At 40.3% G+C, this 21,422-nt stretch overlaps 2 protein-coding genes across 4 annotated transcripts; one reads left to right on the forward strand and one right to left on the reverse strand.

Annotated features, from left to right (window-relative positions):
* Positions 1-514: 514 nt before the first annotated feature.
* On the reverse strand, positions 515-15,796 carry eloal (elongin A, like). 2 transcript variants are annotated; one of them, XM_062463272.1, is made up of 11 exons: positions 15,644-15,796; positions 14,413-14,469; positions 14,195-14,307; positions 11,721-12,729; positions 11,478-11,577; positions 11,231-11,401; positions 11,045-11,142; positions 10,559-10,739; positions 6,463-6,586; positions 4,548-4,651; positions 515-743 (listed from the first exon to the last, which is right to left on the reverse strand). In XM_062463272.1, the coding sequence occupies exons 1-11, from the start codon at positions 15,716-15,718 to the stop codon at positions 685-687; spliced, it is 2,091 nt and encodes a 696-aa protein (XP_062319256.1). In that variant the 5' UTR covers positions 15,719-15,796; the 3' UTR covers positions 515-684. The 2 variants fall into 2 exon arrangements, with proteins under 2 accessions (XP_062319256.1, XP_062319257.1); XM_062463273.1 differs by lacking the exon at positions 4,548-4,651.
* A 148-nt stretch (positions 15,797-15,944) lies between these two features.
* Positions 15,945-20,380, forward strand: klhl31 (kelch-like family member 31). Of its 2 annotated transcripts, none has more exons than XM_062463274.1 (3): positions 15,945-16,102; positions 17,170-18,375; positions 18,581-20,380. In XM_062463274.1, the coding sequence occupies exons 2-3, from the start codon at positions 17,201-17,203 to the stop codon at positions 19,311-19,313; spliced, it is 1,908 nt and encodes a 635-aa protein (XP_062319258.1). In that variant the 5' UTR covers positions 15,945-16,102; positions 17,170-17,200; the 3' UTR covers positions 19,314-20,380. The 2 variants fall into 2 exon arrangements, with proteins under 2 accessions (XP_062319258.1, XP_062319260.1); XM_062463276.1 differs by having other exon boundaries at positions 15,961-16,102; positions 17,173-18,375.
* Positions 20,381-21,422: the final 1,042 nt, after the last annotated feature.

Raw genomic sequence — 21,422 nt, forward strand, 5'->3', positions numbered from 1 at the left:
AAAGAAAAAAAATACTTTGGTAGATCAACATGTACCCAGGCTAGCTCCAATAACTTCCTCAAAGTATTTAAAGGTTCTTCCATGTTTCAAATCTCAGAAACTACATATCATCCCTTTTTTTCTTCCTTCATCGTGCCATTGCATTTAATGTCCAATTTGAGTGCTTGGGATGACACTGTAGAGTTCCATAGATTTTACAGAAGAGGGACCATGGCCCCCTTGCCCAATAGTGTTGTATCAATGTTGTGTGTAATGACGGAGGAGCTTCTTACATTTTACAGGAAAGAGGAACTACAGCCGCATTGGCCAATAGTGTTGCTGGCACTCAAATAATGTATACAATTAAACATGACCTTTTTGACACCTTTGGGCCTGGGTGGCTGAAGGCACAATTGTTTTCATGACCACCAGGAGGAGCTTAAACCTAGACAACAGTAGACAAAATGATGAGTATACAAATGCCAACTGGAATCAATGTGCCACCTAAATAGAAGTAAAGACCAAAATGTTTCATTTTATCATGTTTAATAGTGTAGTTCACTGGGTGTTTGATAAGCACACACGTTTAAGCACAAACATCAGCATTAGTACTTAAAGAGTTTGTTTCACAAGAAATAACAAGAAATCTATCAAGAAAGTACCCTTTGACATAACCATTTCCTGGTCCATCTTGCCTCAGGGCAATCATCTTCGTCCCAGCTTCTTAAAGGCTTTCAAGGATTTCGCCATCATAGGAGCAACTCCTCAAAATGGAAATAATAAAACAATGTTAGAAACTTCACTGTTCATGATTGAGATACAAGACGGATTTAGGAAGGCTGATTTTAAAAGAGTTTGCCTCCCCATTCTTTCTTGATATCCACATCATACTACCTCAAATTTTATTATTGATATCTATGATGTCTGTTATAGATTATATTGTTATTGCCTCTCAGAAGTGATGAAAGTGTTCTACTACTGCTACGACTACTCCTCCATACCCAAAAAACCTTGAACAGGTGATGGGTAATTGTAAATCTGTAGTATATTAAGGATGCATACAAAATACTGTACTGACAGATTCTGGGTTATGACAGCTGCATTCACAACATGGCAGAGGAGTAAAGAGGAGAGATCTTTGGGTAATCTAGCCTAGCTTCAAATATCAGTGTTCTAGAATCAACATAACGGCCAGTGTGTTGCATTATCAACTAGAAAGTACAATTTCTACTTCTATATTTATTATTAAGATTGCATAGATTGAAAAGTGCTATAACATATGTTTGTGGATTCTTGTTTAAAAGGTAAGGCCAGGTAAGTATTTATGCTACCTCCATAGCTAGCCAAGACTGATGAAAATACTGGGTGTTGATATTGCAGGAAACAGCTTGCTACATGTGAGATACCACCCTATCCGAGACTCATCTCGCTGCAGTCTTGGAAACAAAGACAATTTTATACAACGCATGCGCAGTTTACAAAAGGCAATTCTATACATTGCATGTGCATTTTAGACAAAGCAGTCTATTATGACATGACAAGTTTAAATATCATGTAAAGCAAATTACATGATTTGCTTCTCAGAACATTATATACGTGTGAAATGAGTTCCTGAAAGCATGTGCAAAGCGCGAAAACTTTGTCACACTGAAATGTGGAGTTGGACCGTTGAACAGTTTCTCTTCCGTTTTCAGCTCAGGTTTTGTATAGGCGGAGCCAAAACCTGACCGATCTACGTCACAGCGACCTATCTACGTCAGATCACAGACGGTTGCATTCTGTTACTCAGCTGGTACGATGCAAAGACAAAGTAATTAATACATAAAACACTCAGAGACTGCAGGTAGGTCTGTTCTGATATCTGCAATTGATTTAGCTAGTGTTGCTGTTGTTGCTAAATTCAATAAATTATAACAACAAACATCGTTATCATGGACATGCCTACTTTGTGATCATGTTGGCTCTTACCTAGCTATCATGTTTCTTATAGCACGTTATTTAATATTATTGGGGACCGTCCATGTGTGTCGGGGAGATCAAATTGTGCGGGTAAATCCATAACAATCTAAATGTGAATATGATAATGTATACAAGCTTTTTTTTCTCAATAGGTAACAAGTAGCTTACAAAAAATAGTTGTTAATGTCACTGTAAATAATATTTCTTAACCTTAATTCGAATAAGATAGGTTGAGTGGGGATTAGTTTTTTTTCTCTGAATGATTGTTATCCGGTTTCCCCTCAGACAAATGTAGTAGCATCTAATTTTAAACATCTTAAGTCGTAAAAAATATGTTGTTTAAACGTGAACTCTAATTTCCATGTTTGGGCACATATGGCTTTCCATACGTGCGCAACCTGTGAAGGCCCCGTCACACCATAACGTTCTGGTCAACGTTCTATGACGTTAGAGGAAACGTTGGTAATCGTCCATGGTCGCTGGTATAGCGCTGGTATAGCGCCAGAAGAGCGTTGTGTGGACACTGGTGACGCTGGCAATCGTCGGTAATCGTCGGTGATCGTCGGAGAACGCTGGTCCAAAAAAAATAGTTTTGAACATGCACAAAAGTTCTCATGGAAACCAGCGTTCTTCAACGTTTAATTTTAAACGCTGGATAACGTTGAAGAACGTTTGTGGACGTTTGACTAACGTTGCACGCGTTTGGCTATCGTTAGTCAGTCGTTACCCTAGCGTTACTTGGTTGTTATTCATCGTTTGCGAAAGCAAACGTCGTTTTCATCGTTTGCTTTCGTCACACGTCGTCGCGACCCAGTGACACGTCGTCACACGCTAATAGTTTTCAGGGGTGTCTTACTTGGTCACTGTTACACGCTCCTCATGCGTCAGTCCCACGCTAGTCATGCGTTATAGTCACATGTTAGTCACACGCCAGATGTGTCTACCTTGCCCTAGAACGCTTGAAATTGAACGATTAGAACTTTCAGAGAACGTTAACCAGAACGTTATGGTGTGACGGAGCCTTGACATTGATGAGTTGGGCGATTCTGTGCCTTCTGCTGAAAAATTGAGAATATTTGAACTTTTATGCAAGTCTAATAAGCACCAGAAAAACGTGAAGCACTCAAGCGTTAGGCACGCTGTACCATAGGAAACAATGGGTTTGCTAGCTCCCCTTTTCTAAAAACGCGTGTGATAGGTCCAGTTTACCTTTCACTCCACTTCACTACACCAGATTAAATAGCGCCACTAAACCGCATCGATGCATTGGCTGTTTATCAATCCGAAGAACGCCAAGAACGTACTTGCGTTCGAACGATCTTGCAAGACTGGACGAGGACGTAGAACGATTTGAGAAGTGCGTTAGTGATGTCGTTTGTGAACGATTGGTTCATTTTGAACGAATCATTTGTATGACTCGGGAGTAACGAGTGAGATAATTTCACACGTGACCTGCATAGGCTCCGTTCTGGTAGCTAGAGGAAACTGAAATGATTTGTTAATTTCCGACTGGGTTTTCGGGTACAAGTCTTTGGATAATTTTTCACGTGACCTGCATAGGCTCAGAAGAGGAAACAGAGAGGATTTGTTTACCTCATTCACTTTCGCGTGATTGCTAGGTTTAGTATAGTAAGACGTGAATGAGATTTGTTCACAAGTAGGCCTAATAATTACAGGTTTTGTTATTTTAACTTTTTTGTACTTTACTTACAGTTCAGTGCAGTGTAATTGTTTGCCGTGATAATTAAATGCTAGTGTGACCATTTCAAATCATACAAACTGTCATGATGCATTATTTTAATACAGGAATTTGTCTTTTAAAATAGTATCTGCTGGTTTACATGCACTAACATATACATGAGAATATGATAAATGTTTGCAGTGGACGTATTTAGGCCAGGGAATTGGCTATAAAATGTTGAGCAATCCCCCCTTGAAATGAACGAATGACTTGAAAAAAAGATTTGTTGAAAATGATCCGAACTTCATCACTAATGCGTGTTCTTGCAATGACTTCTGGGAAATCAGATGCGTTCTGGCTGGCCAAGTCACCAACCGATGCATCCTCGATAAAAGGGGTGGATCAAGAACACTTCCGGTTATTTTTGCCGTTCTTGGTGACTTGTGTTCTTTGGATTGGAAATGTACTTGGGCAATGAAAGATGACATAAAACGAGTTCGCAAGAACACAAGAACGGAGAAAAACGTGGATTGATAAACAGCCATTGTTGCTGTAACATGCACCAGTTTGTGACGTCATCTGCAAGCAGTGTCTAGCTGGCTCCGGTTGTACTTTTCTGTATGTAGCCTACTTTACGCCACAAAATAAATTAATAATCCTAAACCATTTTACAGAACCTTCTACAAAATATTTGCATAGCCATCGGGATCAAGACGCACATTGACACCCTTCATGTCTACGTAGTGCAAAAACTGTGGGACGAGTTAGCATAGGTATGATAATAAATAATGTGTAGGCTATGTGAGATAACAATAGTGTGCCTTGCTGATAGCAAGTACAGTACATTAACAAATATGTAATTGAGGAGTTTAACCCTAACCATTTTATTTCGTGCAACAAAGGCATTGTTTTTATTGGTTCTTCTTACTTCCTCTTTTTGAGTCTGGTGCTTGACTAGGCCCAGAAGCTGTGGTCGAAGGTTTGGCTGGTTCTGCATAGCTGGGTCTGGGTCTGTTGTCTTGAGCTTTGGGACTGTGAGAGAAAGACAGTAAGCCGTACAGTGTATATAAACCAAAGACTGAATAGAGAATGGACAGCATGACAGCTCCGCAAAAGTGAAGACAAAACATCTCGATCTCCCCCTGGTGGCTGGCTGCAGTATAGGTTAGTCTAGGTTACGCTAGTCCATGCACTTGTCTACGGTCTTCTTCTGACAACCGTCTAGTGGTCCCACCTCTCAAGAGCGCCCGCTCCCAACCCAAGCTCTTCTCCTGTCTGGCCCCCCAATGGTGGAATCATCTCCCCACCTCCATCAGAGATACTGACTGTCTCCCTACCTTCAAGAAAAGGCTTAAGACGCACTTGTTCCGGGAGTACAACGGTACTTAAGAAAGATTTGTTGGATCCGATGTTGGTTTATTTCCTCCAGGAACACTTAAGTGACAGGAACACTGTCACTTACTGAGGGTCTTGTTGAATAAATGTAAATGTATGTCAAGTCCCGCCCCTTCCATGTTAGTGGATGCCAAACAACATGAGCCAAACAAAAAAATCTAAGTGCACGTCTAAATCTTTTTCCCCCAAAGATGGTTTCTGTCATTATAGGTAGTTCTTATCACGCTGATGTCTGTTCAGGAGCTAATTTTTCTGATCAGTTTGTTAATAATGAGCTATTTGACAATATAAAAAGGGGTTAGTGTGTGCTTGTGATCATGTCGGGCGAGTATATGGGTGGGACCTCGATACAACGGCTTCACCACCCGGTCACAACTGCGCATACTCTGGCTCCAAAATAACATCACCAGCGCAAGATGACAGCACCCGTATCTGGGATATTTTGGCTTCATTTTTGTACAGTGGGAGGAAGCGGAGACGCGTCGTCCATCTTTATAAAGTCTATGATATAAACAGAACCAAACATACATACACGCACGCACACACAGTACATGATTCTATTTATTTTGCTTCTTAATATATTATATATGTATATATATATATATATATATATATATATATATTGTGTACAAAAACATTGTACACAAGCTTTGATGTTGAACAATTGTCTTTCTAATAAGAGATCAATCCTGTTAATAACCAAATCACTATTTTGTAAAATTAATTTGTTACACTTGGCTGAAAGGACATAAGGCCTGGGAAGGCTTGTGTACACTACCAGTGGTCTATTAACAACATGAACTCTGGGACACACGCTCCATCTCCGACCAGAATTAAACCAGTTTACCCTGCACTTTGCCCTGATCCCTGCTCTAACCTAACCTCATGCGAAAGGCATTTAACCCAATATTACCCCATCAGTGACGGGTTATAGCACTTCCTAGTTACAGCCATATCACTTTTTGTTTGTTTGAGAAGAGAGATCCAAACATTCACACCACCGATATCACATCAACAAATCTAGCAACAAACTATACTAATCAACTAAAGATAATTATTGTGTTGATGTGTTGATTGTGTATTGCACTTCAGCATTCCTGAGCCATCCTGACCTGTTTACCCGGTTCTGGAAATCAGTAGATCATTTCAAAATGGCACTGCACACATTTTGAGTAAATGTTGAACGTGAGTTTTTGCAGTAGTGTCTTACAAGTTTATGATTTAGTGTTTGTATGTTCACCGTTTTATATGATCTACTTTCATTTATTTATTTCTACGCATGGTACAACTTCTAATTTTTTTACTATAATATTTGGAAAGTTCATCTCATGAGGGAATGTTATGAAAATGCCCCACTATGTTATACAACCCGCATGAGTACATGTTCAGTCAAACAATATAGCCTAATGAATACCCTTTAAATAAATATATCTGTTGTCAGAACCAACCTGGGTCTGTCCAGAGGATGAGGCTGCTGCAAGGGATGAGCGGTTCCATAGATCTCCTGCTGAATACGGACATTTCTGGGTGGCTTGGCAATAGAATTGATGAATGCCAGCTTCACCTGACGTCCTGAAGGAAAATAAATCAGCAAACACACATTTTTTTGTTTCCTGATTACGTTCAGGGTTTTCATTAGTGTATTTCAAACTAAGTAGGATCTTAACTGAGAATATCTGTGTTTAAAATCAGTAAAGTGGTTGGGAGATCAACACCATGTTAACACTTGGAATCCAGTGTAATTGTACTGAGGTGGTCGATTTTTAACAGTGCCTCAGGCCAGATTTAGGCAGTCAGAATCAGTCAAGTGTCTAACTCTGGATGGTCAGACGTCAGTAATGGGTTGATATGGTTTCACATTTAACCCCGTAACCAGTCTCACTTTGAATCTATTCATAGGACTCAAACGGCCTGGGAACAGATGGTCAGGACTATGACAGGATTTATGGGCCTTCTTGCTCAGAGGACAGAAAACCAATTGGTAAAAGTCTTGATCGTTCACCATCTATGGAACAGGGTTTAGTAAAGACAATTTCCAAAAGGATATTGGTTTGAAAGACAATACGTACTGAACTTTTGTTTCTGATATTCAACAAGGAATTACTATTTGTGGGGTTACAGCCAAAGCACAACATTCTTAGCAGAACTCTATTAGTGACAGTTAAAATGCATAAAGCACAGCGCGATGGAAGTACATAAATGGTACGAAGTAGGGCTGCAACAAACAATTATTTTTTATAGTAGACTAATCTAACACTTATTAGAATGATTAATCATCAAGACATTGTCATTCACCATTTAATTAACTGTATCAAGTAATTGACTGACTGATGCAGCATTCTGCCCAATATCTCATTTTGTATGTCATATGAATATGGAACAAAATAAAGAAAATTTTATTTTTGGATAAACTATTAAAAAAAATATTCACAAAATGTCCTCATACCTTATATGATACGTGTTAAGATTATCAAAAGTATCGACTCCTATGCTAGATTGCTTTCATCTCGGCAAACCAAATTATCAATTTAATGCATTAACGTAAAAGTAAATAAAAAATAAAAAGATTTTACATTACGTGCATTCCAGTTGTACTCAGAATTTCAGGGTGTTGTTAAAATGGTCGTACAAATAGTACTGTCTAACCGCTGTCTTTGGACATGTTGCTACGTTGTTAGTAGGCCTGTGTGTGATATACGAGAGGACACATACAACTAGCCAATTTTTATCAACTGGTATCACTATCAACGGCTATCCTGGCTAGTTGTACGTGTCCTCTTGTGCCGGGATGTTTCCGCTTTAAATGCCCCAACCCCTCGCTCCTCAGCTTGAGGCAAAGTGAATGTTGGTGGTATTGCATTTCCAATTAGGCACACAGCTCGTCTGGTCGATTTTATTCTATTAACTCAAGTCAACATATCAAACTATCTCACCTATCTAAACTATTTTTTATTCTCGAACCTGGCTCATACTACTAGCTTTTTCATAGAAGAACTTTAGCAGATTTTGTTCAATTTGAAACCAATCCAAAATGGCACTAGCACCCCATTTATTCGCTTACGTCAAGAAAAGTTGCCTGGAACTGTGTTGGCGGGTATGAACGGGGCATGAGCACAAAAGGAAACATTAGCCAATCGCCGATTTATCTGGAGCCTATATGGAGCTAAAATCAGGGCCAAATGTTTTGTTAATTCGAAAGAAAAATCTATATCTAAATCTAAAAGCTTGACATTGAAAATGTAAGTTTTGGTCTAAAACTTGAAAAAATAAAACCATGTATTCAAACAAAAAATAAGTGTACCAATTTTTTTTCAGGTTGAATAAAATTTCGATTACATTCTGGAATTATTTTGAATAAATTATAAATTTTCATTTTTCACTTTTATATTTTCACATTTTCAGACAATTTTTTGTTTTTTACGGCTTCAAATACTATTTTTTTGTATATCGGTTTTTTTCAGTTTCAGATCTGTTTTTCAGTTTCAGACTTTTGGCCCAGATTTTTCGTAGGCGTGGCTTCAACTCAAAGGCGGGAATTATGAGTGACAGCCTAACACTGGCTGCGAATTGCCTGGACGCGCCCGGACGCGTCACGATCGGCTCTCCCGCACTCCAATACAGGGACATGCATAGGTACGGGCTATTGTTGCCACAGCCCGTTTGCCCTAATTGGCTGATCTGTATGGAGAGGGATATGTCTCAAAATTATTCCTAACTGCAAGTACCATGATCCACAAATGTTCCATGATTTACAAATGTGTTTTGCGATCCACAAAAACAAAATCTTATTCGTGATTTGTAAGTTGCATAAACATAAATGTGCTATGATTTGTACACATAGATGTCTATTCATAAATGTATCATTTGTAATTTCTTAAAATACTTAACATTTCGTGTGTGCATTTCTCATGGTCTGTCACTTGTAAATCTACAATTCTGCTTGTGAAGTGTTGAATCTGCATTTGTGGATCGCCCAATACACGCGTTCAATCCTTCTTCCAATTACGTAATTGAGACATTCTTTTCGCTCTTTTGCGATCCACACACAAATAGCTTGATTCACACGTAAGCCCCCCCCCGTCGCTCGCGTCCCGTCGCTCGCGTCCCGTCGCTCGCGTCACGTCGCTCGCGTCCCGTCCAGTTAGGACACGGTGTTAAGACACTGTTACACACACAGCAACATTTTTTTTTTTTACGTTTTGTCAAACTTTCCCAAACTCTGCTAGTTTGGCTTTCGTGTCGTGTCGTCTTCTATAGAATTGCATACGGGAGTGTTAAGCTTGGGACACACTGGTTGCGAAGCACTGTGAAGCGCCGCGAATGGCTCACGCTCTGCAGCGATCTTTTCGGCAGCTGGTCAAATTTTTTCTGGAGCCGCTTGCGAAATTGGCTGCAGGATGATAAAATACACCATATTATATGATACATTCTTGATAAACAAACAGGTTATTAAGATTTTACTACGTTAGTTGTAGGCTATAGTCTATCACTTAACACCCAACTTCACTACGCTGGTAAAAAACGGCCAACCAAAACTATATCCGATCAATTCTAAAAATGTAAACAATTTAAAATAAAAAACCCTTATGGATGATGCATTGACTGTCAAGCCAACATATTAATCAGTTGTTTTTAAACAGTGTGTTTAAGAGCGAGATAGACAAGCTGGCATATACTCAAGCAGAGGAGTGGCTACATCACAAACCAACTGAGACATTTGGGAAGATTGACGACAAAGTTAATCATTGAAGTTGAGAAGTAGCCTAGGCCTACATAGAGTTGTATGACCCACAGCACGTATTTTACAGACTACGCCAACAACAATGCTGTTGCGACGGCTGTTGGGAGCAACAGCCGTTTCTTCCCTTCCGCTATTGGCCTCTTCAACTTCGACTCTAATGACTTCCTGCCTAAAACACACTGCTTTTTGCACTGCATTACAAAATTGTATCTTGTACATTTGTATTTTTTGTAATATTTGTATTTTTATATTGTAAATCACGGCAACTTATATTTTAGTTTATTGTATATTTAATTTAATTCTAATTCCACTTAGTACTGCTAGTTTATGTACCCTTAGTATAGATAGTCCACATATTTAAATTTTAGGTTCCTATATGTTTATTGTATGCACCTTCCTGCCAAAGCAAATTCCTTGTCTATGCAAACTTTCATGGTGAATAAATCCCATTCTATGTTTATGTACCATGTCAGCTTTACATGTGAAAGAGGAAAGCTCAGAGGAAGTGAAAGGCTTGGTGACCGGCGAGGAGAAATGCGCGTCTAGTGTGAACAGCCTCGCGCCATTTGTAGTCGATCGTGGTACTTTGCGGCGCTTCAGGGCGCTTCGCAGCCAGTGTGTCCCAGGTGTAACAGTCTAGCGCTACAGCGCCACACTGATCAAATCGCATTATTGCCGGCCCTTAAAACAGGTCATATTAGATTAAACGACTTGTCGACAACAGAAATATTTGTAGTCAATTTTTTATTGTCGATGTTGTCGATAACGTCGAAAAATCGTTTCAGCCCTAGAACGAAGCACACCTTTCGGTTTCCCAGAATGAGCAGAGACTATGGTCTTTGTCAGTTGCTGCAGTTTCCTCTCTCTCTCCTCAGACAGTCTAAGGTGCATCTCTCTCCAGGACTCGTACTCCTCTAGCTGGGCGTTCCTGAAGTCCCTCCGACAGTGCCTCTCCCATAGGAGTTCAGTCAGTCCAACATAGACCTGGGAACAGCAGAACCACCAATGAGTTATAGCCTGGGGGATTTCCAAACCCATCAATAAACATTAGCCATGACCATGATGATAGGTTTGTTTTGAACATTGGTGGGGACAAACTTGTTTTAACACCCTATATGCTATATGCCAACACTTGCCCTGCTCTGCCACCAATTATTGGTGGAGACATTTCAATTGGCTCTTCACATTGGTAAGGACATGTCCCTATTCTCTGCCCCTAAGTTATAGCCATCACCTAGAATATAGTGATCCACGTGAAAATGTTATATGTATCTGGGCTGGGTTCTTACTGGGTTGCATTCCTCAATACGTTGCAGCTGGTAGGGTGTGCATCGCTCCAACACCGGCTGAAGAATTTCAAATGGGACCCCTCCTATCTCATAGAGCACTGAGAAGACGACACCACACAGGGTCTACTTAGTTCCGTTAGCAATCTCAACCTTGAATGAGAAGGTATTTTCCCATAGCCCACTCACAGTCAATGTTGTTCTGTAGTGCACGGATGCATTGTTGGTACAGGGTCATCATGGATGGGAGGAAGGTGGTCTTGACTCCAGAGTAGACCTGCATCTTCTTATTCAGCCTTTGGCCCGTAAATATAGTAGCCTCCTGTGGGACATCAGAGGCTCTGGATGTTCTCTCCTCCTCTGGAATGAGATATTCACAGTCATGCCAAGAAAGACCACACAACACACAAAGAATATTGTATTAATCCATACTAACCTTTCACGGTTATGTACTGGAAATTTGAGAGCTCATCACACTCTGGTAGAAATGCTGGCAAAGGAACATTGAGTAAGTCCATCACTGATCCCGTCTTACCCTTAAAAAAAAATAATATTATGAATCAGTGGAAACAAGGTGGAAAAAAAACTAACAGAAAATCATCCAAATGTACTGTATTTGTGTGTACCGTTTGTACAGTTTTTTCCCCTCAAACACATTAGATAACTTCATGGTCGGTACCTTAACTGGTCCCTCTTCTTTCTCACAGGTATTATGTTTTTTTGCTGGCTTTTCACTGTGCCCAGATCTTTTTTTCCTCTTGGGTGCTTTGAAGTCATAACTCAGACAGGACTCAAAAGACATAGAGGGCAGTTCAAGGTCCTTTTCTGTATCATTGAACACTTTCGTACTTTTGAGATTCTTAGAGTTTTTCTTGTGTGCTGTCTGATCTTTGGTTTTAATGCATTTTTGCTTCCCTTCACATGGCCCCCTCTTATGAACGCCTGCCAACAAAGCTGCTTCATTCTCAGCTTTTTTGTTAACTTGGAGACTATCAATATTGAACAGTGTTCGGTTGCCATCACATTCTGATTTAGTTTCTCTAGAAAAGGATGTTGGACATGACTGAGGTTTCTTACCAGAGACTCTCTTTGTCCCATTCCCTTTGCATATATCTGAATTAGTTTTAGGACCTTCGTTGGACACAGGCCTGCTTTTCTTGTGATCATTCTTTGATTGTAGAAAGTCATCATTCTCAGAATCCATACCATGGTTATGATGCATCTTCAAAGGGACGTATCCTTTCTTCTCTCGTCTCTCTACTTTTTTATTCAGATTCTCCCTTCTTTCACGTTCACATTTAAAATGCTTCTTTAATTCAGGTGACTTCCTTTCATTTTCTTGACTAACATCCATTTTCTCTACCTCTGCCTTTATTTCCTCTCTCTCCCTCTTTCTCTCTTCCCCCTTTTTCTTATTTCTCTCCATCTCTTCTTTACCCTTTTTCTCTGCCTCCAGCTTTCTGTCTATCTCTTGTGGTTCATCTCTCGCCAAAAGGTCTTTCTTTTTCTCCTCTGGTTTTAACTGGTCCTCATAAGTTACGTAATCTTTGTCATCCATTTCTGAACATTTCTGCTTTAAATCTAGTTCATTGTGGTCCTCAGTTTTTACACATCCCTCCGCTGAATTGATTTGGCTCTTTGCAGTTTTGAAATGTTTGGTCTGTGAAGTTGCACCATCCTCTGTGTGGCTGGAGAAACACAGAAACAATATGAAATATAGCTGGAGGCAGCAATGGCGGGTTCCTCCTCAACATTTCAAACTATTTCAAAATTGACATGATACAGACATGTATCATGTACACAACATTTCAAGACAATTGGAGCAATGGCTGATTTTAAGTTATTTTTTGAAATTCTTCACAAATTGTCGCTGTGGAGAAAAATCCATGCTGCCGACATTATGGGTGCATGAGGTTTAGAAGTAGGCCAAAAACCTGCCAACCTCGACACTGTTTTCAAAGTAGCTTGATTTGGCTAGAAAACGGCGGACGCGAAAAACCCCCGCCTGAGATTATGGCATTCCGGAAACTCGGGCAATACACAAGTGACAAGAGTCATTTTATCAACTGGGCTAGGACAGAGTGCATGTTCAGCTGTTTGCGAGTGTAACTGGTGAGAGTACAGCAGACTCAAAACAATAAATCATCATTACTCTGGTCCGATTAAACTACACAGCATGCACAATCAGGGTGACAAACAGGACTATCTTAACTAACAAACAATAACATTACACACATTTAACTGAACTAAGATAACAACTGAAATTTCCCGCACCGCTTTTCCAACCCAACTATTTTCCACAACTTTCCCTTTTTTGGCATGCCGCACTGCATGCTGGGTACCCAAGGGCGCTGTATATATGTAAAGATAACATCCAAGCTAGCAATCTCGCCAAATCTGACTGCAATTTTGTACACCATATGTACTGTGTTATTGTTGTTTGAGTTAAGAACTTGCTAAATGAATTAAATGTCTGTTAAATGTCAAATCCAACTATAAATGTATAAAAGAGAGTTCCAATCAAATCAGATTTTTCATTTTATTTTTTATCTAGAGGTTTAAAAGGCCTAAACTTACATTCGCCAACTCAGACCACTGAGTTTCAACATCCATTTACACATTTAGTCTCTATTTGTTACTATACTCTTAATGCATGACTATGTATGATATGGATATCATTATGGTCTGCACCTCTCTGTCACCAACTGTCTCTGATGGGGGGGTGGGGCTTGGTCAGGGCAGCCAGAAGGCTTGGGATGCGTGTGCGTCGCACCAAGCTTGTGTGTGTGTGTCAGGGGCATGCATGTATCAGTGAGAATTTGGCAGTCATATGAAGGGGCCCTTAGCCAAGAATTCATATTTCAAATATTCACAATGAATCTACCTTTCATTTTTACATTCAACAATTTCTCAGATTTGTGTACTAAACATTGTCAAGAGTCTTCATATTAACTTTTTATTTAATCAGAGTATCGAATTCGGGGACTTTTGGCCTGAAAATGGCATCACTTTGAAAATGGACATATTCGGGCGTGGCCTGTAGCGCCACCTATTGTCTTACCGGAGGAACCCTAAAAAAAACCCAGATCAACCAACTCAATCACAAAATGAATAGATCAAAATCATTTAAATGGAGTATCTAGTCAGACATACCTCTGAGATTCTTTGGGGACTAGTTTCTTCCAGTGCCTCACAAGTGACTTGGCAACCTCGCCAGCATCTCCATGCTTACGAAAAGAGTTCACAGCTTTGCCAATGCCAGTTTCCTAACCAGGTAGAAGATGAACACATGTACAAATCAGTTGACAACTTGCAGATAACTCACTGATACAACTTATTAACACAAATCAAAAACACATGGGTAAACTTACTGCAAGAACATCTATGGTGATGTCTAGTTCCTGTAGTTTGTTTAAAGTTTCCAGGACCTGTTAACAAGGGTATAGTGAATTAGGACCATTGACAATAAATTGGTAAATCTACATAGCTTGGGTTTTTTCTCCCATTTTGATATAAACATTCATGAATTCACATTACATTTAAATAACATTGAATGTAAAATGGCCTGTGGTCATATGAATAGACATGCCAAATATGGCAATGCTTGTGTCATTAGAAAGCCAGAATTGCTGATTGTGCACAGAGTAGAAGCTATGTATATGAGTACCCCCACCCATCTAGACAGCTCCGTTTACTATGAACTATAAATGGGCAGCGCCAATTCTGGTTTCACATGGGTACAAGCTGCTCTCAGAAGATGGAAGAGAAGTCAGTGTGAAGCAGGTTTTTCCTATCTTGCCTAAAGAAAACAGCTCAACAGAGCTTTAACCATTTTGCAATAATGATAATAATAATCTCTACACAAAGTTACCCTGACCAGAAACCTTTACATGTCAAAACTCAATGTTCATGGTTGCCTTGATGGACGGCAGCCACAAGTTGAACAACTGAGTGTTTAATTTTAGCACAAGCACACCCACCTCTAAACTCTGCCCCCCTCTAGACTGGAGTTAGGCAGTAGCAGAGCACATTTCTAGATACAAGTATTCATTCTGACACCTTTCATGCTGCCATTTTGCTAGCACTACAGCCATGCACTGCAACTCTGGAGTGGGAGTATCCATGGTCGTAATCAGATCTACTCTGCAATGACTACTGCTTCGCAATTCTACTTTAAAATTAGTAATGTGAAGTGTAGGTCCTGTAGACAAGTACAATCAGTACTGGCAATCTATTGGCTTCTTTCTACATTATCTTCGAGCAAATTTGACTTAACAGATGTACCAAAACAGGTATAGGAAACAGTATGGTGGACACTTAACGCCCAACAGGAATAAACACTGTAGAGTAGCATTTAGCTTACTCTAATTCTCAAAGAGATAGCTGTTGGGTAAATGCACTAGCAGTTGCTAACTTTAGCAATTGCACAAAAACAAGTTTGTTCCATCATTCAAAGACACCTATTCATATTTTTGCTTTTATGATCGTTACTTAAATTGTTTCCAAGCTACAGTCACTTATTAACCAATTAACTAAGCATTGTATTTGTACAATTGCCTAATTAGAGTGGGAGAGACAACTTCAGTATCTGCATGAAAATACCGTCTTTGATTCTGTCGATTCTGTGAGCTTAAGTTTTAACCGCAACACTTTCTTCGACACATCAGAGGTGGCCATTACGGCTGTTCACGTGTATCTAGCCACCTGCAGATCCAAACGCGCAAGTTAACAACCATGAGTCAATTTATAATGGGCGTGTCTATTAGTTGTTTAAAGGGCCATCGCCCCAGATGAGTGGAAATTGTATTAGAGAGGAACAATATAGCTGCTACAAATCCACATGCTCTCATGTTAAATGGATCATTGTTGCATGCATAGACTTGACGCCCCTCACTTACACCCCGGAAAGTTGTGTTGTGTTGCGCAATAGGATCCATTGCGCACCCCAGAGGAGGAGTTAATTGATCTGCCTTTTGGAACTGTTGACGACTGTCGCTCTCTCTCCCCCGCACACTGTCTAGAGGTGCAAGTCATTTACTCCCCAACTTCATCATCTCTCTGGTGAGTACATTTACTCAATGTGTATGTTTATGTGTTTACATATGCAACAATTGATGTGTATGTTCAGAAACCTAATATCAATAAGGTGAATCATGTTCCTCGAGCCAAATAAGCCTATACTGTGAGAAAGGCCTTTAGTTATTGGTCTACAGAAGAAGGCTTACCATCGGCTTTTCAAAAGTCATTCATTCTAAGCTATTTGCATTTTAAGCCAAATGGTGTAGAAGGTCTCCGCGAGGCCTCCGATCCTTAAAATGTTCATTGTAAAACGTTATTGTACCTATTCAAAAATATTTTGTGGGAGAATTTAAATGTGAATTTTGCAATTATTGTTCTGAGGCGAATACTTCTTTAAAATAGTATTCACATTTAACGATAATAGCCAGAGGACACAAGGCCGAGTCCTGCTTTCAAACGTCTATAAAAGGAACGCAATTCGTGAGCTATCATGAGCTGCTATTCCTGGACCTGCTACTGATAAATTGTGACAGATGCAGAGAAAGGAATGTTGAAGCGCTGACTTGCTCCAGCATCACCACATTTATGGGTCACAGCAACGCTATTTCCATATCGAATTAACCTGTTATGAATAAACTGTGTGGATCTACTCTGTAAACGTTCACAATAAGGCGTGATAAATTGTCCATGTTGTGGTGCCATTAAAATATGGAGCATATGGTTTAGAAGTGTAAGGCATTAAAGCTGCAGCTTATTGAACTTAGTTTAAGATCGTCTCCCAATATATGTATTCTGAAATTCACTGTTACTTTGGTCTTGCCTTTGTGTTCGCCTTTTCAGTTAGTGTTAATTATTATTATTATTAATAAATAACAATTAACTTAATTATTCCATGGAAGGTCAGGACAGAAAAAAGACATACGTTCAGCAAGAAGATACCAATAACTAATTTAACCACACTTTTTTGATTAAATATTACATTGAAATGTAAGATACATGTAAGATTCTATAACCTTTTTGTTACGTTAGGTTTGGGCATAATATACTGTAGCATTATTGTATTATATCGTGCTCTCTTTCTCTCTGACCTGTTTTATTTGTATGTTCAGTAGGTCTGGGCTGTGTCCCATTGCTGCAGCCATGGCACCCAAAAAGAACAAGTCCACTAAAAAGAATAAAGGAGATTTAACTGAAATGACAATTATGGTGGAAGACAGCCCGATCAACAAGATGAATGGACTGAATGCCCTTCTGGAGGGAGGAAATGGCTTCAGCTGCATCTCTACGGAAGTTACCGACCCTGTGTATGCTCCTAACCTCTTACAGGGTTTGAGCAACATGCGACAGGACAGCTTCCTTTGTGATCTTACCGTAGCTACTAAGTCAAAGTCCTTCGATGTCCACAAAGTGGTCATGGCCTCTTGCAGCGAGTACATTCACAACATGTTGAAGAAGGATTCATCCCTCACAACGATAGATCTCAACGATCTTTCACCTGTAGGCCTTGCCACAGTCATCACATATGCCTACTCGGGTCAGATGACCCTGTCTTTGTATGGTATCGGCAGCACCATTGCGGCGGCTCTGTTGTTACAGATCAACACCCTGGTGAAGATGTGCAGCGACTTCCTCATGCAGGAGCTGAGCGTGGAGAACTGCATGTATGTGGCCAACATTGCTGACACCTACAACCTCAAAGAAACCAAGATTTCCGCTCAGAAGTACATGCGCGAGAACTTCATCGAGTTTTCAGAGATGGAGCAGTTCCTGAAGCTGACCTACGAACATATCAGTGACTTCCTCACAGACGACTCCTTGCAGCTGCCCTCCGAGATCACTGCCTTCCAGATTGCCATGAAGTGGCTAGACTTTGATGAGAAGAGGCTGAAGTATGCTGCAGATCTCTTGACTCACATCCGCTTTGGTACCATCTCGGCCCAGGACCTGGTTAACCATGTCCAGAGTGTTCCCAGGATGATGCAAGACCCTGAATGCCATCGTCTGCTGGTTGACGCCATGAATTACCACCTGTTGCCATTCCAGCAGAATATCCTCCAGTCTCGCAGGACAAAGGTGCGTGGAGGTCTCCGGGTGCTGGTGACAGTAGGTGGACGACCTGCCTTGACAGAGAAGTCTCTTAGCAAAGAGGTGCTCTACAGAGATGAAGACAATGTGTGGAATAAATTGACAGACATGCCAGCTAAGAGCTTTAATCAGTGTGTGGCAGTTTTGGATGGCTTCCTCTATGTGGCTGGAGGAGAAGACCAGAATGATGCAAGGAACCAGGCTAAACATGCTGTCAGCAACTTCTGCAGGTGAGGGTTTGCACTCATCCATTCACTCTCACTCCTTCTCTACCAAACTAACTTGATGTTCTCTCTTTCATTCACTCCCTCTTACACGCACACAAATGCACACTCACTACATCTTCACACTACATAAAAATCAAGAGCCATTATTATGTTTTGAAATACATGCAATGCAATATAGATCTTTGAAACATATCCTTGTCTCATAAAGGTATGATCCACGATTCAACACTTGGATCCATTTGAACAACATGATCCAGAAGCGCACCCACTTCAGTCTCAACACTTTCAATGGCCTCCTGTTTGCTGTCGGAGGCCGCAACTCCGACGGCTGCCAGGCCTCCGTGGAATGCTATGTGCCATCATCCAACCAATGGCAGATGAAAGCACCCATGGAGATCCCTAGGTGCTGTCATGCCAGCTCTGTCGTCGATGGCAAAATCTTAGTAACTGGTGGTTACATCAACAATGCCTATTCAAGGGCTGTGTGTTGTTATGACCCTTCCACTGACAGCTGGCAGGATAAGAACAGCTTGAGCACCCCGAGAGGCTGGCACTCTTCAGTCACAATAGGAGACAGAGCCTATGTCATTGGTGGCAGCCAGCTGGGCGGGCGTGGTGAGAGGGTGGATGTCTTAGCAGTCGAATGTTACAACCCTCAGAGCGGGCAGTGGAGCTACTCTGCCCCCCTGCACACGGGGGTTAGCACAGCTGGTGCCATCACCCTGGAGAACAAGATCTACCTCATGGGAGGATGGAACGAAATTGAGAAGAAGTACAAGAAGTGCATCCAGGTGTACAACCCAGATCTCAATGAATGGACTGAGGATGACGAGTTGCCAGAGGCTACAGTTGGCATCTCATGCTGTGTTATTACTATACCTACACGCAAAACGCGAGAGTCTAGGGCTAGCTCAGTCTCATCGGCACCTGTCAGCATATAGAAGTTTAAGTTATTGTTCCTCAAGCCTGTTGGTATACCAAAGAACCCCCTAAGACTTTAATGTCATCCCATCTTTGAAAGTCAAATCTGTGCTTGTATTGACCAAATCCATTGTCAATTAAAAAGGAAAACTGATGACATATAAAATGGTATGCATAATCTGGACAGATTTGATTAAATCATTTCATTTATTGCCATTTTGAAAAATAAATTGCAGTGGATAAGAGAGAGATACATTCTGGAAGTTTGAGAGACAAATTTGTCTCTCAAACTTCCAGAATGTTTAGTTGACAAAGAAAACATTGATAGTCAAAAGCACTTGCTCAGAACTTTGTTGTGTTTGATTAGGATTGTGACAGAGAATGGTTCTAGGAATTTACATGAATGTGAAGAATCTCCAAATGTTTAATAAACACGAACATTTAGCCTTGATTCATTTACTTTTGGGGCCAATTCTGTCATAATAGTTTTCTTCAGCCCTATTCTCCATAACCAGAAAAAGCTGTTATTTTACACTGATGCAGTTAATTATGTAAATGTTGCAAATGTTGATATGTTAGGCTTACCTTTATGTTTCAGAGACACAAAGCCTTACATTTTACAGGACATTGTCAAAATAATATAAACTGTGATTGAGAAGAAAAATTATATGTTTAATATTTCAAAGGAAACTGCTGTTTAGTTATCTGTTTTTGGATACAAATATTACAACCCGCAAATTTCAGCGATCAATGAATTAGATAAAGTAATTATTAAACCCTTAGCCTTAACCCTTATCTGTAGGATCTCACTCAATATCTAGTACACCTACCAGGAGTAGGTGCTGTAAGTTATTTTTCATTAACATTCAACAACACACTAAATAGCAAACACAACTGGGGGAAGGTTGTAGTGATGAGGATTGAGTGAATTTGGTAACATTTGTTTTGTTAAAAAGAATGAAACAGAGAGCACATGGATAAGTTATTAGCCTGGGCTTTAATTGGAGTGAGGACTTTGCCTCTTGCGTTCCTTGACAGCTCATGTATTTGAATGAACTTGTTTTTAAATTAAATAATTTGATGTGTGTGTATGAGATGGAACTGAAATTATTTATCAAACTGGTGGTTCTAATTAACACGATTATGTACTCATTTGTGAGTGAAGATTATTCAGTTATCGTCATAATAGTTTCTTACATGCTCTGCACACTAATAATAAAAGAAAATACTGAGATTTTGTTGAATATTTGTTTCTCCTGCAGTGAAATAGTTGCATAAAAAGATGCTTTGCGTAAACAAAGCTTGCTTTGCAACATTTCACTTATTGTGCATTAATTTAGGAAATTTACTGTGCCTAAAGTGGTATTGATATTAGCATAGTTGTAAGGATAGCGGGTAGCAGGGCTCTCAAGTCAAACTAGTGTTAAGTGCCTGTGATGCAGTCAGTGATTAAGATGTCAGTGAAACACACAAATACAGATTCCTTGAACTATAGATAGTGCATAGTGTCCGTGATACAATTGGTGGCACACACAGATTCCTGGAATTATACATAGGGCACAGTGCCCGTGATGATTTCGGGGACACACACAGATTCCTGGAATTATACATAGGGCACAGTGCCCGTGATGATTTCGGGGACACACACAGATTCCTGGAATTATACATAGGGCACAGTGCCCGTGATGATTTCGGGGACACACACAGATTTATGGAATTATATAGATAGTGCAGTGCCCGTGATGGAGCTGGTGATGAAAGTTCTTTACAGTCCTTTTGGTACCTACATTTCTGAAATTCTCTGTCATCTCTGAAGAAGGCTACTTGTTCAACCTCCATATCTATTCTAGTCAAATTGCCAATGCTGTGGTAGCCTTGCTCTGCCCTCCTACGTACTTCCGCTCAATTTTGATTTTGCTTCTGTACTAGGTCTGGGAATTCGGCACATAAGTCAATTTTCTCAAATCAATTTTTTGTAGGGCCAATCAGTGAACAGAGGGAGTGGCTGAGAACGATGACGTTGATGTCGTGAGGCAGCTACTTTTGTCTTCCAAGATGGCGTCTCCATTCACTTCTATGAAAAGTGCTCAGTGGCGCAGTGAGGCAAGCGAGAGCGAAACCGGACCGCG

Source organism: Osmerus eperlanus, chromosome 6, assembly GCF_963692335.1.
Source record: "Osmerus eperlanus chromosome 6, fOsmEpe2.1, whole genome shotgun sequence".
Taxonomy (NCBI): domain Eukaryota; kingdom Metazoa; phylum Chordata; class Actinopteri; order Osmeriformes; family Osmeridae; genus Osmerus; species Osmerus eperlanus.